This window comes from Ascidiella aspersa, chromosome 1 (genome assembly GCF_963924565.1).
Source record: "Ascidiella aspersa chromosome 1, kaAscAspe10.2, whole genome shotgun sequence".
NCBI classification, from domain to species: domain Eukaryota; kingdom Metazoa; phylum Chordata; class Ascidiacea; order Phlebobranchia; family Ascidiidae; genus Ascidiella; species Ascidiella aspersa.
In genome coordinates, this window is record NC_139447.1 from 23,881,558 (window position 1) to 23,895,030 (window position 13,473).

Consider the following 13,473-nt stretch of genomic DNA (forward strand, 5'->3'; position numbering starts at 1 on the left):
GTAGTATTTACACTGCTCTTGTTTTGCAGTGCCTTTTCTTGTGAACTTTATCAGAGTGAAATCTCACTCTTTCTTGACTACATAAATTTGCTTTAAGTCTTGGTATGTTTATGTGTGTGTGACGTCATAATGAGGCCTTGTTTGCTAAATTGCTTGTTTTATTTAGGCGTTTGATAAGTTAGTGACGCTGATTGCTTCGAATTCTCCCGGTTGCCCAAATAGTTGGTGAGCATAATATTTGAAATTGTACTATGAGTTAATTGGTTTTGACACGTTGCCTTTGTGTAGAAACCGTCTCCTTCCCGTATTGTGCCAGCTTCGTTGATTCTTTCTTCAGTTCAACAACAAGTTTCAAATTCAAACTGTGTGTGGTTGTTTAAGAGGCTGAAATAGGAGACGCGTTTCCCTACAAGAATTTAGCCTCATATAGCGTTCTGCGCATAGACCGGGGCGCATATAACGAACGTTATATTATTGTTCTAATATTATAATATAATAAAAGTGCGGATGCGTGTTCACAGGGATATTAACTTTACTGTAGGCTATAGGTTATGTATTGTGATAAAGACGGACGAATTACAAAAATTATAACAATAAAATTTTGATCAAAAATATAAAGAAATCTCAGTGTCCAAAAGCAGACCATTTGAAGAATTTAAAAATTAAACATGCTCAAAAAGTATTTAAAGTCACGGCGGTTTAGGAAAGTAAATTTATTGTTCAGCCGCAAGTATCTTACTAATGCACGGTTCATTGAATAATGTGTTTTAAAATCTGTTTTGTGTTTTGTTCTAAACCTACTTTACAGTTTTTTCTTTTATAAAAATGTATTGAGCCACAGAATTTTTTTGCAACGTAAGTGGGCCACGAAAGAAAAAAGGTTGAGAACCACTAATTTAGAACATTAAATTTATATCATTTACAAAAGCGTTTAAAGCCTAGGTAGAATATAGCCTATAGATGCGTATCGCATACGTTAGAAATTCAACTTTTAACAGGTTGACCTGATTATCAAAGAAATTAACTTATAAAATAGTTTTAAAAGAAAATAACGACGTTGTTATTCACGATTTAAGACACGTTGCTTTTGATCCAGATTGGGTCAATACCGGTCGTAAACTAAACGTATTGGTGTAAATGCGTTTCTAATCTTTGAATTGGTTTGTAAGCCAGTCGCGATAATCTTTCTGTTTTAAGTATTGCCCTCGCTTACGCGCGATTATAACAGACTGGGCAATATTATCGCGCTCATTGATAGTTTTGAATATAGTTGGGAATCTGCTTTCAAACGGGTTACTTATTTCTCTTACGTTGGGTGCCAGGAGAACGTGTTTGCCAGTGTTGCAATGACTTGACTTAAGTCACTGTTTTCAAATGACTTGACTTAAGTGATTTGGGCAAAATGACTTGACTTGACTTAAGTCTTTCGGGCAAATGACTTGACTTGACTTAAGTCTTTTGGGCAAATTCCTTAGGTTGAATTGAAGTGCTTTCTGTAAGTCTTTTTTTAATAAAATTGAGCTATTTATCCAAATGTTTGCACATAAAACAATTTGCTTGCTATATGTTCCGTTTTCCTTATTTTTTAGTTCAGTTATTGTTCATAGTCATACGAGTTTAAATATTCTAATAGTTTAACCTTTTATTTTTACGACAAGGACGTGACTTGAAGTTGACTTGCTCTAATTACGACTTGACTGGGACTTGACTTGCGCAACCGATGACTTGGACTGGGACTTGACTTGTTATTTATTCAAAAAGACTTGACTTGTTTACAACACTGGTGTTTGCTAATCGCGACTCCAGCCATAAGATGGAGATAACAACAACATCAACGTCGGAATAAAAAACACACAGTTCGGAATAAGAACAAAATAGGAATAGTCCCAATAGTCGTAATAGCGCATAATTTGGAAAGACCTAATTCCGTCGTAGGAAGAGCTAATTGGCCAGAATCACGCCTATGCAATATTTTACGTAACCCCAAACCCCACCCCTAAGTACATTAATAACTCCCCTAATAATTTTAACCCTAAACCATTATCTAACTCCACCCATTGCCCACCACAAACCCCCAGCAATCTGGTGTCAAAACAGCGGCGCCGTTTAAACTAGGTCGCCAAATGTCGACACCAAAACGGCCGATGGCCCTGATCGTCCCATACCCTCTCCCTACAGTTTTAGGCTACATTTTGGCCATTTTTAGGCCTTATTTTTACGTCCTTTTATAGCATTTTGACGAAATGGTTACGCTATCCCTAACCCACGATAACGACAGTTATTATTATTGTTCAGGATTATAGTGCAATAAAGACCATGCTAGAAAAACTGATTTCGGTAAGCCTATATATTCGAAGGCATCCGGTGTACTATATTTTGTGTGCCTTTATTGTTGGCCAGTTTTTAGAGATGACTTCAGAAGAAAACGTGAAGTTATGAAGTAGGGAAAGCGGGGCAAAACGGACACCTCACTTTTCTCGTTAACGAAAATTGCCAGCGTCAGTATTCGTTTGCCTAACAGTGACTAACGTCGAAAAAACGTTTGTGGCCAAAAATTAGGCAGATTCGATTTTGGACAAACCGGCAACAGGGGACGTGGCGTTATTTTGCACAATGTGCGATTGTTTTAAAAATTACGCAACGGTCCCCTAGCAATTTTTTAAATTGCTCACGTTCCCCTTAAAAATATACACAAATAAACACAAAATTGCACATTGTTTTCAATGGTGTCAATAGGCTTGGTAATACCGTATTTAATATTGTAACGCTAACTAAAACACTTTATTTAAGAGAAGTAGTCACGAACAGTTTTAAAACAGTGGTCGTACAGCCCACCGTGGCAGCACAGCAAGCTGTAAAAACGTAATTCTCATCAGCACAACACAATACCATGACTGTACAATGCACAAACTCAAAGAATGTAGCCTAATCACATGAATAAACAACTAATCGAAGCTTGTGATGACGAGCGCAAACACGTTGGAATTACGTAATTGTAATGTCATTTTGCAAGTATAGGTCGAGCCTGAGTTTGGCTTTCCTTGTTTTTTTCCACAATTAGGCATATGCACGGGATAGTTATTAATATTGTGTTTGTAAGGCTTGGTTTGGAAAAGTAAGTTGCCTGAAAATTTTATTGCAGAAAATTTGTTAGGTGCTTCGCGGTCCCAGAAAATTGTCTCCAAGGACCGCGGACCGCAGTTTGAGAACCACTGCATTAAGAGAAATATAAGGCAGTTTACGTACGGCCTATTTATACCCATGTAACTTATATATAGTTGCAATGCTACTTAGTCTAGTGCCATTGAGTTTTTATTTCTGTATGTTTTGGCCTACTTTTGTACAATATTACACATTAAGGCAATTAAATTATATTGTATTAGTGGGGTCCGTTTTGCCCCGTGTAAAAATCGACAAAAGTTAATTTATTTGGAAGGTATGCTTGTTTTAGTTGTTTTTTTTAGCATAGGAGTAACTTTATCGTGCAAAAATATTGAACTATAATGCAGTCTATTCGCGTGAAACGCGAATAAAATGTGTTTATTGGGTTTAAATTTAGCAAAACTTTCAATTCAAACAATTTATGTTCCGATTTAACAAAAAATTCCTAGATTTTGTTATTAACGCGGCTTCTTAGATTTTGCTAGTAACGCGGCGCAACATATTATAAATACAAAGCGCCCATATTAACGGATGTTGATCCCATTTAGATTGATGTAGTATGTACAATACATTGTACAAACAGAATGTCCTAGGCAATGGAGCTATGGTTGTTGCTCCCCTGAGCCCGGGTACCTCAGTTGGTAGAGCGACGGTCCCGGTATTGCCGGAATGCGTGAGTTCGAATCTCACCGCAGGCTAGTTGTTTTTTGAGCCTGGCCTTGCTTGCTAATCCTGAATAGGTCGACTAATCTCTGTAAGTCTTTCCAAAGGCATTTAATGAAGCTTCAATTGGCAATGAATTTTAAAGTGTGAACGACATTTGTATTGAATTCAAAAAAGTGAGCATATTGTGTGTTCAATCTTTCCAAGTCAAAACACTAGGTAAACAAGGCTGACAGAGCTTTTATAAAACATATACAAGAAGGCGCAAGCATTTCTAAGCATGCAAAAAGGATTTCAGGAAACAACAAGCGTTTTTCTGTCAGCTCCACAGTTTTAACATCTACTATACAAAACAGCAATTAGGATAAAACAAAAACGTTAAAACTGCGAAAACACATTGCAGAATGACATTACTTCAAACTATGCGTTCTGTTATCATCAAACTAATACTATAAAGAAACAAGCGAGCCTGCTGCATAGCTCACAGAACTTTCATTTTGACTCCGACACTTGCTTGATTGCTTATAGTCCAAAAACTTGAACTTCAATCGATGACCATTGGTAACCGAATACTCTTTAACAGCCTGTGATAAAAAACAGAAAAATGTATAATTGCAACTGTTGTATAGTTTCTCACAGGAAAATTTGTTAATGAATTGGTAAACGGTGTTTTCCCATAGGAGGTTAGTTTCTAATGCTTAAGAGAGAAATTTTGCAAGTTGCAGTAAACCATAAAAGTTGGGAACCACAGAGTTAGTACCAAATATCCAGCGACATTATGTTCTCTTGAAATGCTTGCAAGATTTTATTACATGCGCATAATAATTGCATTGGATTTGAATAACTGTATGCTAAACTGAAATAAACTTTAATATTGATTTAAAATTAGAAAACAACACAGCAAAAAAAAACTCAATTTAATACAGTATCACACCGTTTCACACATTTAAAAAAATACAAACTACCAACCAATTTACACTTTAACAATAACAGAGTGCTGTTCACAAAACATATTTTTCTAGCATAAAAAAATGTTTCTAATACCCACATTCAGCATCACTCCAATAGGATGTCGGCCACAAATAGTGTTACTGTATTTGTTTAGGTAAGAATGAAATCCTTTTGGGTCCAGATCCTCAATTAAGCTCATGCCCTAACAAATAAGAAAGTGGTATAATTAACTTTTGCTGTATTCTGAATTGCGTTTTGCTTTGATTTAAAATATGGTAAATATTATCATTAAAACTATTAAGCTTGCAGCAGCCCCTAAATACTGCATATCTGATAATTAAGCTGTTGCTTCTATGAACTATCCTTTTACCTTTTGTAGTTTGTAATTTTAATTGATTAGGCTACAATTTATTGTTTTTCTTGGCACATTTTTTTAATTAATAAAAACATGTAAAACCACCGAAACATAATACACCTACAAAATTTCAGAACTACATTTATAGGTAAGTGTTAAAATAAACACAACAAACAATTATTTCACCATTTTGTCCAATGCTTCTATAGATTTATATATTTCACCATGTTCAGGGTCAAAGTGTGTATATCGAAACCTTTGACCTACAAATAATAGTAGTTTAAAAAAACCATTAAGCTGTACAAACAATTAAAGTGAACTCACCCCAGTGGCAAAAATCAGAGGATATCACAAACACATTAGTGGGATCAGCTAAATATTTGCTAAATATTTTGCCATACATTTTTTCTGATGCTTCATTCAAACTCCCAACAAGCACAGGGATAATTGTAAAGTTGCCTCGTTGACTAAAATATAAGCATTTTTAATTACCTATTTATATATATTTATTAAAAACACTATTTTCTGAGAACCTAAAATTTAACCGAGATGTAGCCAACACACTACCCACGGGCACAAATTCACCCACATGGGACTGTGAAAGTCAACCGCATGCCTGTTCTAAAAGTAGCACAACTCACAAATGAGCGTTAACCCCCCAAAAACTAAATTAATTTCAAAATAAATTGACTATTTTGTAAACATAATCAGTGTCTTAAAATATGAGCATTAATAATAATTAATTTTAAATAATAATATAAAACGAAGAGCAAATTTCATTCTGATACTCATTAATTGAACAAAAAGTCTAACCTAAAAAAAAATGCTGCATTCAATCTGAAAGGCTGAAGTAGTTATATAGGAATTTAATGTCGGAGCAGCAAAACTTATAAACATTACTTTAAAACACTTCACCTTTGCATAACCTTCGCTATGTAGGGAAGTTGCATTTCAATGCTGTGCTCATCTTCATCTGTTTGCAAATCCATGTTTTTAAATTTTGACGTTGCAAAAAGTTCTTCGTATACTGTTAAGTTGTAAATTTAAATATACTGAATTAACAAACTTTCAACAAAATTTACAAATAAACGGATTTACCTTCTTTATCTATCGTTAAATCGTATAAGGGAGTCTTGTAGGTGGTTGCCTGTGAAAGCGCACATTCACGTAGAAAAACATGATGAGATGGACCAAGAATAAACACTTTTTTCCTAAATGTTAAAATAAAATACATTAAATCATATATTTACAATATATATAACTCTCAATTGAATATGTTGTACAGTGTACACATTCCATTTTTTATTTTACATTTTTTGTCACAAATTATTATAATACAAAACCTACACAGTTGATGGATCAATTTGCTTGAATGCATGCGCAGCACACGAACCACAGTAAGAGTACCCAGCATGAGGAGATATAATAGCTCGAGCAGGTGCATGTGATGACTGTGCACTGTGTATCCAGTCTCCAAGTTTTTTGTCTAACTCTTTTTCTGTGAAACAATAAGCTAAGTAAAGATTTTCAAATGAAACACAAGTTCTTTAGATGCAACAGTTAGAAGTTTATTGAAGCCGAATGCAGCTAAATGTTGTGTCAAACTTAATTTATTTCAGCAGATTTAATAGAGCACCACTTAGTTTTATTATGAATATCAATTTTGAAAAGAAGAATTTAATATTTTCCAACCTGCCTGGAAAGTGTACACCACTTGTTTAAAAAGGTCAAGTGTACACCACTTGTTTAACATGTTAATTATTAGAAAAATCAGGGTGCATATTAGGATTATTTCAGAAGCAGGTTGGGGCGTTTGACACTTGCTGGTACACTTGCCATACTTTTTAAAGTGGCTTATCTGTAAATAAATAAGTGGCTATTTGACCAGATCGCTCTTTAAAGCTTGCACCTATACATGATTATTCATTGATTTGGGTTAGGGTTAGCGTTTGGGTGCTGGTAGTATTAAACTTAATTTCCAGTGTTTTGCACAATTTTAAATATTTATTCTAAAATCGGTTGAAATGACTTTTATTAGCCGGGTAAATAGCCTTAGGAAGTGCCTATTTGGCCGGATTGCTCTTTTACTTGCACAGTAAGTGAATCGATTTAAAAGTAAAAAGCTGGTTCCAAATAATATCATTCTTTTAATAAATTCTTTATAAAAAGGGCAAAATGATTCGTGATTTTTTAGCCGTTTTGCACTTACCTGAAGCAACATACCAACTTCCTGCATGTGTTGCTCTTCGTGAGGTCATAATAAAATGTCAAAGTTAAAATATTTTGAATTAAAGTTCGCTGCTGCTTAACAAAAACACAATTGATGTTTGTTTTACAGATTTCGGCACTGGTCTAGAATCCTACCACAGTGAAAATAACATTTGGGTTAGGGTTAGCGTCCTAGTTTGGGTGGGTCAAGCATTATTATTTTATATAATACTTGACCCACACACACCCAAACGCTAACTCGCAAACTAACCGAATAATGTTAGCAATATAAAACCCAGACAAAAATGTGGCAGGATTCTAAGCCAGCGCCCAGATTTCAAAACTGATAAGCAAACTGTAAAAAGGTTAGAGCAAATCGTGGATCATTTTTTTAACCAGGCAATGTGGGTGGATGGATTATATAACACCCCTTGAGTGGGTTGCTGAATAACCACCTTATTTAGTTACGTAAATGGGTGAAATACAGACCGAGTCGGAGTCAGACTCAGGACGAAATCGGACATTTTAGCCGGAGTCGGACGCTGGACCAATTTTTTGGCTGGTCTCGAACTTGGATTTTTTTAACACTCGGTAGCCCTGGTAGCAAGTATTTTGCAAATGTACTCTGCTTTTCTAGTAATTAACTAGTGTTTGCTAAACATTTTTGGCGCTGGTCTAGAATCCTACCACAACGCACATTGTTTGGGTTAGGGTGCAGGTTAGCGTTTTGGGTTAGGGTGGGTCAAGTGTTATTATTAAATAAAGAATATAATAACACTTGACCCACCCACACCCAAACACTAACCGGCACCCTAACTCAAATATTGTGCGTTGATTTTATAATTGTGGTAGGATTCTAGACCAGCGCCACATTTTTTTATGTAGCAACTTAATCTATATGGGGTGTGTCTGTTTACTGTAGCTGTTTGAGATGGAGAAATGCAATCTTTAATAATTGTGTTACACAGACTCAGTTTTATTCAAAGAAAAAAGTTTAGGGGCTTTCCCTAATTATTTAGCTGTTTTTTTCGTTCCGTAATAATTAGGATCATTTAACCCACACCAAAGACTCAGTCATATTGTTGGTCGAATAAAACTTGCATTAAAAGTGGGTCGCGAACTGAAAAAGGTTGGAAAGCATTGTACTGCGTCAACCACACGCTTTAGATGTTTTTCTGACTACAGGTCGAACACAAATCAGTTATTTTTCGGGTTTATGCAAAACTCGTGAAAATGCTTGATTGGTTTAAGTCATTTCAAAAAAACATGTATGAAAATGCAAAATAAAAACAACAGTTGAAATACAACGTAAAAATAATTGCAGAAAATTAACAAAGTCCTGGTTATCGAAATAGGAATGGGATAATTGCAATTCATAAGCGAAAAAAGAAAGCAAATACTGGGTGGGTAATTCTGCCGACTCGCGTATAGGCTACCGTATATTGCTCTAATGAAGATATAATACAGTTTATGTCGTTAAGTATAACTTAAAACAATTTTTTTTCAAACTCATGACTATCCAAATACTTAACCCCAAACAGGGCACTAGGGCACCCCATAACGCTGCCGTTTCAAATACGGCACGCAGATATCGTTCCCAAAACTGCGGCGCCACATAGCCCACCCTCCGCTTCTGGTTTTAGATGCGTTTTAGGTTGTATATCTTATTTCGATAGTTTTGGAAGTTTTACATATAGGCTTTTTAGGTCTTACTGACGTATCACAGGGACGGATTTCAAACCATATTTTTTGCAATTTTTTACAACGCAAATGATTTTTTTTGCAACTGATTTCTGTTATTAGTATGTTTTTGCCCGTTTTAGGAGGAGGGGTCGTGACTTTTTATTGACACCCTGTCAGTGTCAACTAATTGATGACACCTGTCAGCGATTAGGTGACACCCTGTCACCGATTCTGTGACACCCTGCCAACGATTCAGTGACACCCTGTCACTGATTTCGTGACACCCTGTCAACGATTGAGTGACACCTTGTCTCCGATTTGGTGACACCCTGTCACCGATTCGTTGACACCCTGTCACTCATTCTTTTTAAATCTGGAAAAAGTTTGCAGTGGACAAAAGCGCACTTTTATGTGGTTTAAAACGCTGTAGTTTGTTCCGCAGTAGTTCATTGGTTACCCATAGCTAAGTCCAGTTTCATACTGTATTTGACATGTCAACTGTTAACCAGTTTGCCAACATTTCAGTACTAATCCTGAAATAGACACATTGAATGTATAACGTCTTTGTTTTGTTACTTTTAACGTTATTAAGAATTTTTCTAATGTTAAATGATCTTTATGGGAATCCGGACACTTTATTTTAAGTAGTTCGCTCCAAGTAGAATACCCAATAATATCCTTACTGCGTTTTCGTTTCTATGCCAATAAATGATTTACAGCAAATAGGGAAACGCAAAATTGGAAAAACAATTACAAACCAAATAGACTTCTTGATTGTTTATTACTCTTATAGACGTGTAATATAACAGTCATCACAATTAAACACAGATATAGTTTAGGCAAAACCGTTTTAAAAAATGTGCTTGTTCAAACTTTGTCATAATTGTTAATTGTGTATTTTTATAACTGATAAATTCTACTGTTTAAATTAATGCTTTTCGATGGTTGACATTTTCAGCCTGATCATATAGGCAGCTCGTCTTTTAATCCAGCGGCTGGTAAGTTAACAACATACCTTACAAATTTTATACAACATTATACATTGAATGTTTTAAATAAGTGATCTGGAGATCCTTTGTTGAACCAGAAATTGTTGAAGAAGTCAAGTACGGTAGTGAAACAATAAAATGGGTAATTTTATCTTGCTGGCTGTGTGGAGAGTCCATATGCCATCTTTAAGGAAGACCATGCAACATGCACTCATGCAGCCTTTTGATCATAAGATGACTCTAATGTCTCCAAGACTAATACCTATTAGACTGTAATTCTGTAGGAAACAATTTTAAAGTGTTTTGGGAATAATATCATATATATTATAGTTATACCTCGTTTATTTATACCCCGATGTTTTTAAGCTTAATTATTGAGGGCTTCTCAGTAGACCAGTATATGCAAAACGTTCGCTCTGGCGTCCAAAATGGCATAAAACAAGTTAGTTTCGAAGTCAGTAATTAACCTTGTTCGTACGTCAACTTGACGTTTTAATCGGGTTGCTTTGTTGTCCGCCAAAACGTTAAAAAATACCATTTTAAAACGTTTAAAATGACGTCAAAAGTGACTGAACAGACGTTAGTTTTGACGTCAGTAAACAACGTGTTTTGTACGTCATTTATGACGTTTTAAAATTAGTTGCATTTGGTTTGTCTCAACGTTATGAGAGAACGTTAATGAAACGTTTAAAATTACGTTACAATTTGTCTAAAACAAGTTAATTTTGATAAATCAACGTTATTTCTACTTCACGTATGACGTTCTTAACTGGTTGCATTATAGTTTTATGTAACGTTAAAATACAGCGTTAGTTTAACGTGTAAACGACGCCTAAACTGGTCTAAAAATGTTAGTGTTGACGCTAGTAATAGACGTTCTTTGCATGTCACGTATGACGTTGTCAATTAGTTTCATTGTGGTTCGTCGCAACGTTAAAAAATAACGTTCATAGTACGTTCAGTGACGTCCGTAATGATGTAACACATGTTAGGTTCGACGTCTGGAATTAACGTCGTTTTTACGTTACAAATGACGTTGAAAATTTGTCGCATTGCGGTTTGTTCTAACGTTAAATTAGACGTTAGTGCCACGTTTTGCATTGCTTTTGATAACAACGCCACGACATATTTTCTTAAATTTCGTTTGAACACATTCCCACTACGTTTACGTCGAAAAAACGCTGTGTGATAGCTGGGACATTCTGTTGATAAACAGCAATCAAAGATAAATTTTGAGGCACAGATTCTAAGATGTAAACTAAGTAAAAAATAAAACCACGGTTGACAGTGCTTGTTTTTGCACATCTATCTAACTACATTTAAAAGTTTCTCGGCCGGTCGGTCGACCACCACACATTGCACACATGTTCGCCGCTCGGTCGCTGACAGACAATCTTTAAGGAGACAGACAGAGCAACGTCGCTCATACTGCATGCTCTCTCTTAAGCGAGACGCCGGGCGAGTGGGTAAAATAGAAAGAAACTCGTGTGCTCCCAGACAGAAAACAAATGTTTCTTTCTATGAGAGAAACTTTTCTTAAAGCCTTTAAGTTTTACTGATTTCTCTATTTTATATAATGCAACAATTGAAGGCTCAATAAAAAGTCATGTTGTTGCACACTTTGTAAACATAATTTAAAAAAGTGTTATATCAAATAGTAGCCTAGTAATGATTTTTCAACTGATTTAGCATGAAGAAGTATGAATACTTTAAATAGTGTTGTAACTTTGTGCGACGTACCCTACTCTATGCTATTTATGTTATTCTTAGTCTATGTTTATTTGTGCGTTTGTTGTGTTGCGGGTTATGCTTACTTAAAACGCTGTTAATAAAAGCCTAGCAATCCCTAGGTAACCACAAATAGTATGATTTAAATCAGTGTCCGGCAAACTTTTTTCGCGGCCCAAAGTACTCTTTTCGGAACTCTTTAAGGCCCATTACTTAAAGTCACCACGCAAACAGTGCCAGGATATTCGTGTTAATTTGGGGGCATTAGAATGACGTCCCAAAGTTAGAAATACTTGTTTTACTCGAACGCACTCGTGCGCAAATATGAAGCTAAAGTCCAGTTGAATTGAGTGTATAAAAAAATAAAAATATAAAAAACATACTTAGGTTGATTCGTTTTACATTGGCAAAACTTCAATTAAAAGGATATGTTACGCATAAGTCACATAAAAGAATTCGAATATTGCTCAAAATAACGGCATTTATTGTAACATTTAACAGAAATTGGACTGTACCAGTTATGAGTCACTGGATGCAAGAAATTATAGAACACGCGCTTTTGGGCTGAATAGATTAAAGTATAAAACTTAAGTATACAACATTTGACGTCACAAGTAACGCCGTAGTTCAAGTAATTTAAGAAACGTGTATGTTGTTCTCGAACCAACCAGTGTGGTATTATGTAACTAAAGCAAGTTTATCTCGCAAAACGCTTAAAAATTGCGTCTATTTGATTTTAGTTGGCGAATCTCTTACCAAAGACGTGTACTTAAATGCATAAAAGATTAACACTATATCAATAACAAAGCTGAATGGCGGCACCCGCAATCACGTAAAACGTTCGCACGAAACGCGTAAAAGGAATCCATTACGTTAGTCTTGTTTTAAAATTTGGATAAATATTACTCATGATACGCGCCATATTAAGTTGAACAGAAAATTATTTTCAACTACATTTATTTTGGTAGAAATTGCATTTTGCAGGTAGTCTAACTAAGTTCATACAGTTTGGGCTGTTGACACCAAGAAAAGGTGAAATATTATACGACTCCTTGATGCCGAAAACACTGCCGGAGACAATGTAAAAATACTTAGCCACACCAACTTTTAAATACAGTGTAATGAATGTACGGCTATCACGCGGCACACAACTACACAAAAAATTCAACTAAGCTATTCAAAAATGACTCGCGGCCCACCAAAAATAGCTCTGCGGCCTACATTTGGGCCGCGGCCCACAGTTTGCCGACCACTGATTTAAACAGTCATGATCGTTTATTAAATATTACAAGTTACTGATGAAATTCATAAAAAAAATGGCAAATAAAGCATTTTCTTTTTTGAGTAATTCTGCCATGCTATGCTTCCACTAACTGTAATATAGGCCTACCTGTATTTGTTTTGTTGTTTAAAATGTGTATTACCAACATATTAAACCAATAAAGAGGTCTGTTTGTTTTGTCGCTTGGTTTTAAAAGTGTGCTTTCTCTATGCTGAAACACGTATATGCAAATTTTCTCTATATGCTGAAACACGTATATGCAAGTACATTCGGGGTATTGTTAGGTTTTATTTTGTCGCCCGACAGCACATTTTAAAGAGTGTACTACTACTACAGGAATAACCGATTAACAACGAAGAGTAGTACAGTTAGAAAGTGATAAAGGCATCTGCAGAATGTAAAAACAAACATATTTTTACCCATATAAACCGATTTAAACTTTCATTTTGGTA

At 35.3% G+C, this 13,473-nt stretch overlaps 1 protein-coding gene across 1 annotated transcript; it reads right to left on the reverse strand.

The window, feature by feature from the left end:
- Positions 1 to 3,964: 3,964 nt before the first annotated feature.
- On the reverse strand, positions 3,965 to 7,474 carry LOC146168394 (protein MEMO1-like). Its single transcript, XM_083380406.1, has 8 exons — positions 7,341 to 7,474; positions 6,479 to 6,629; positions 6,230 to 6,342; positions 6,047 to 6,158; positions 5,456 to 5,598; positions 5,318 to 5,394; positions 4,874 to 4,978; positions 3,965 to 4,409 (listed from the first exon to the last, which is right to left on the reverse strand). Exons 1-8 carry the CDS (start codon positions 7,387 to 7,389, stop codon positions 4,275 to 4,277), a joined length of 885 nt encoding a protein of 294 aa, XP_083236532.1. The 5' UTR covers positions 7,390 to 7,474; the 3' UTR covers positions 3,965 to 4,274.
- Between the last annotated feature and the right edge of the window lie 5,999 nt (positions 7,475 to 13,473).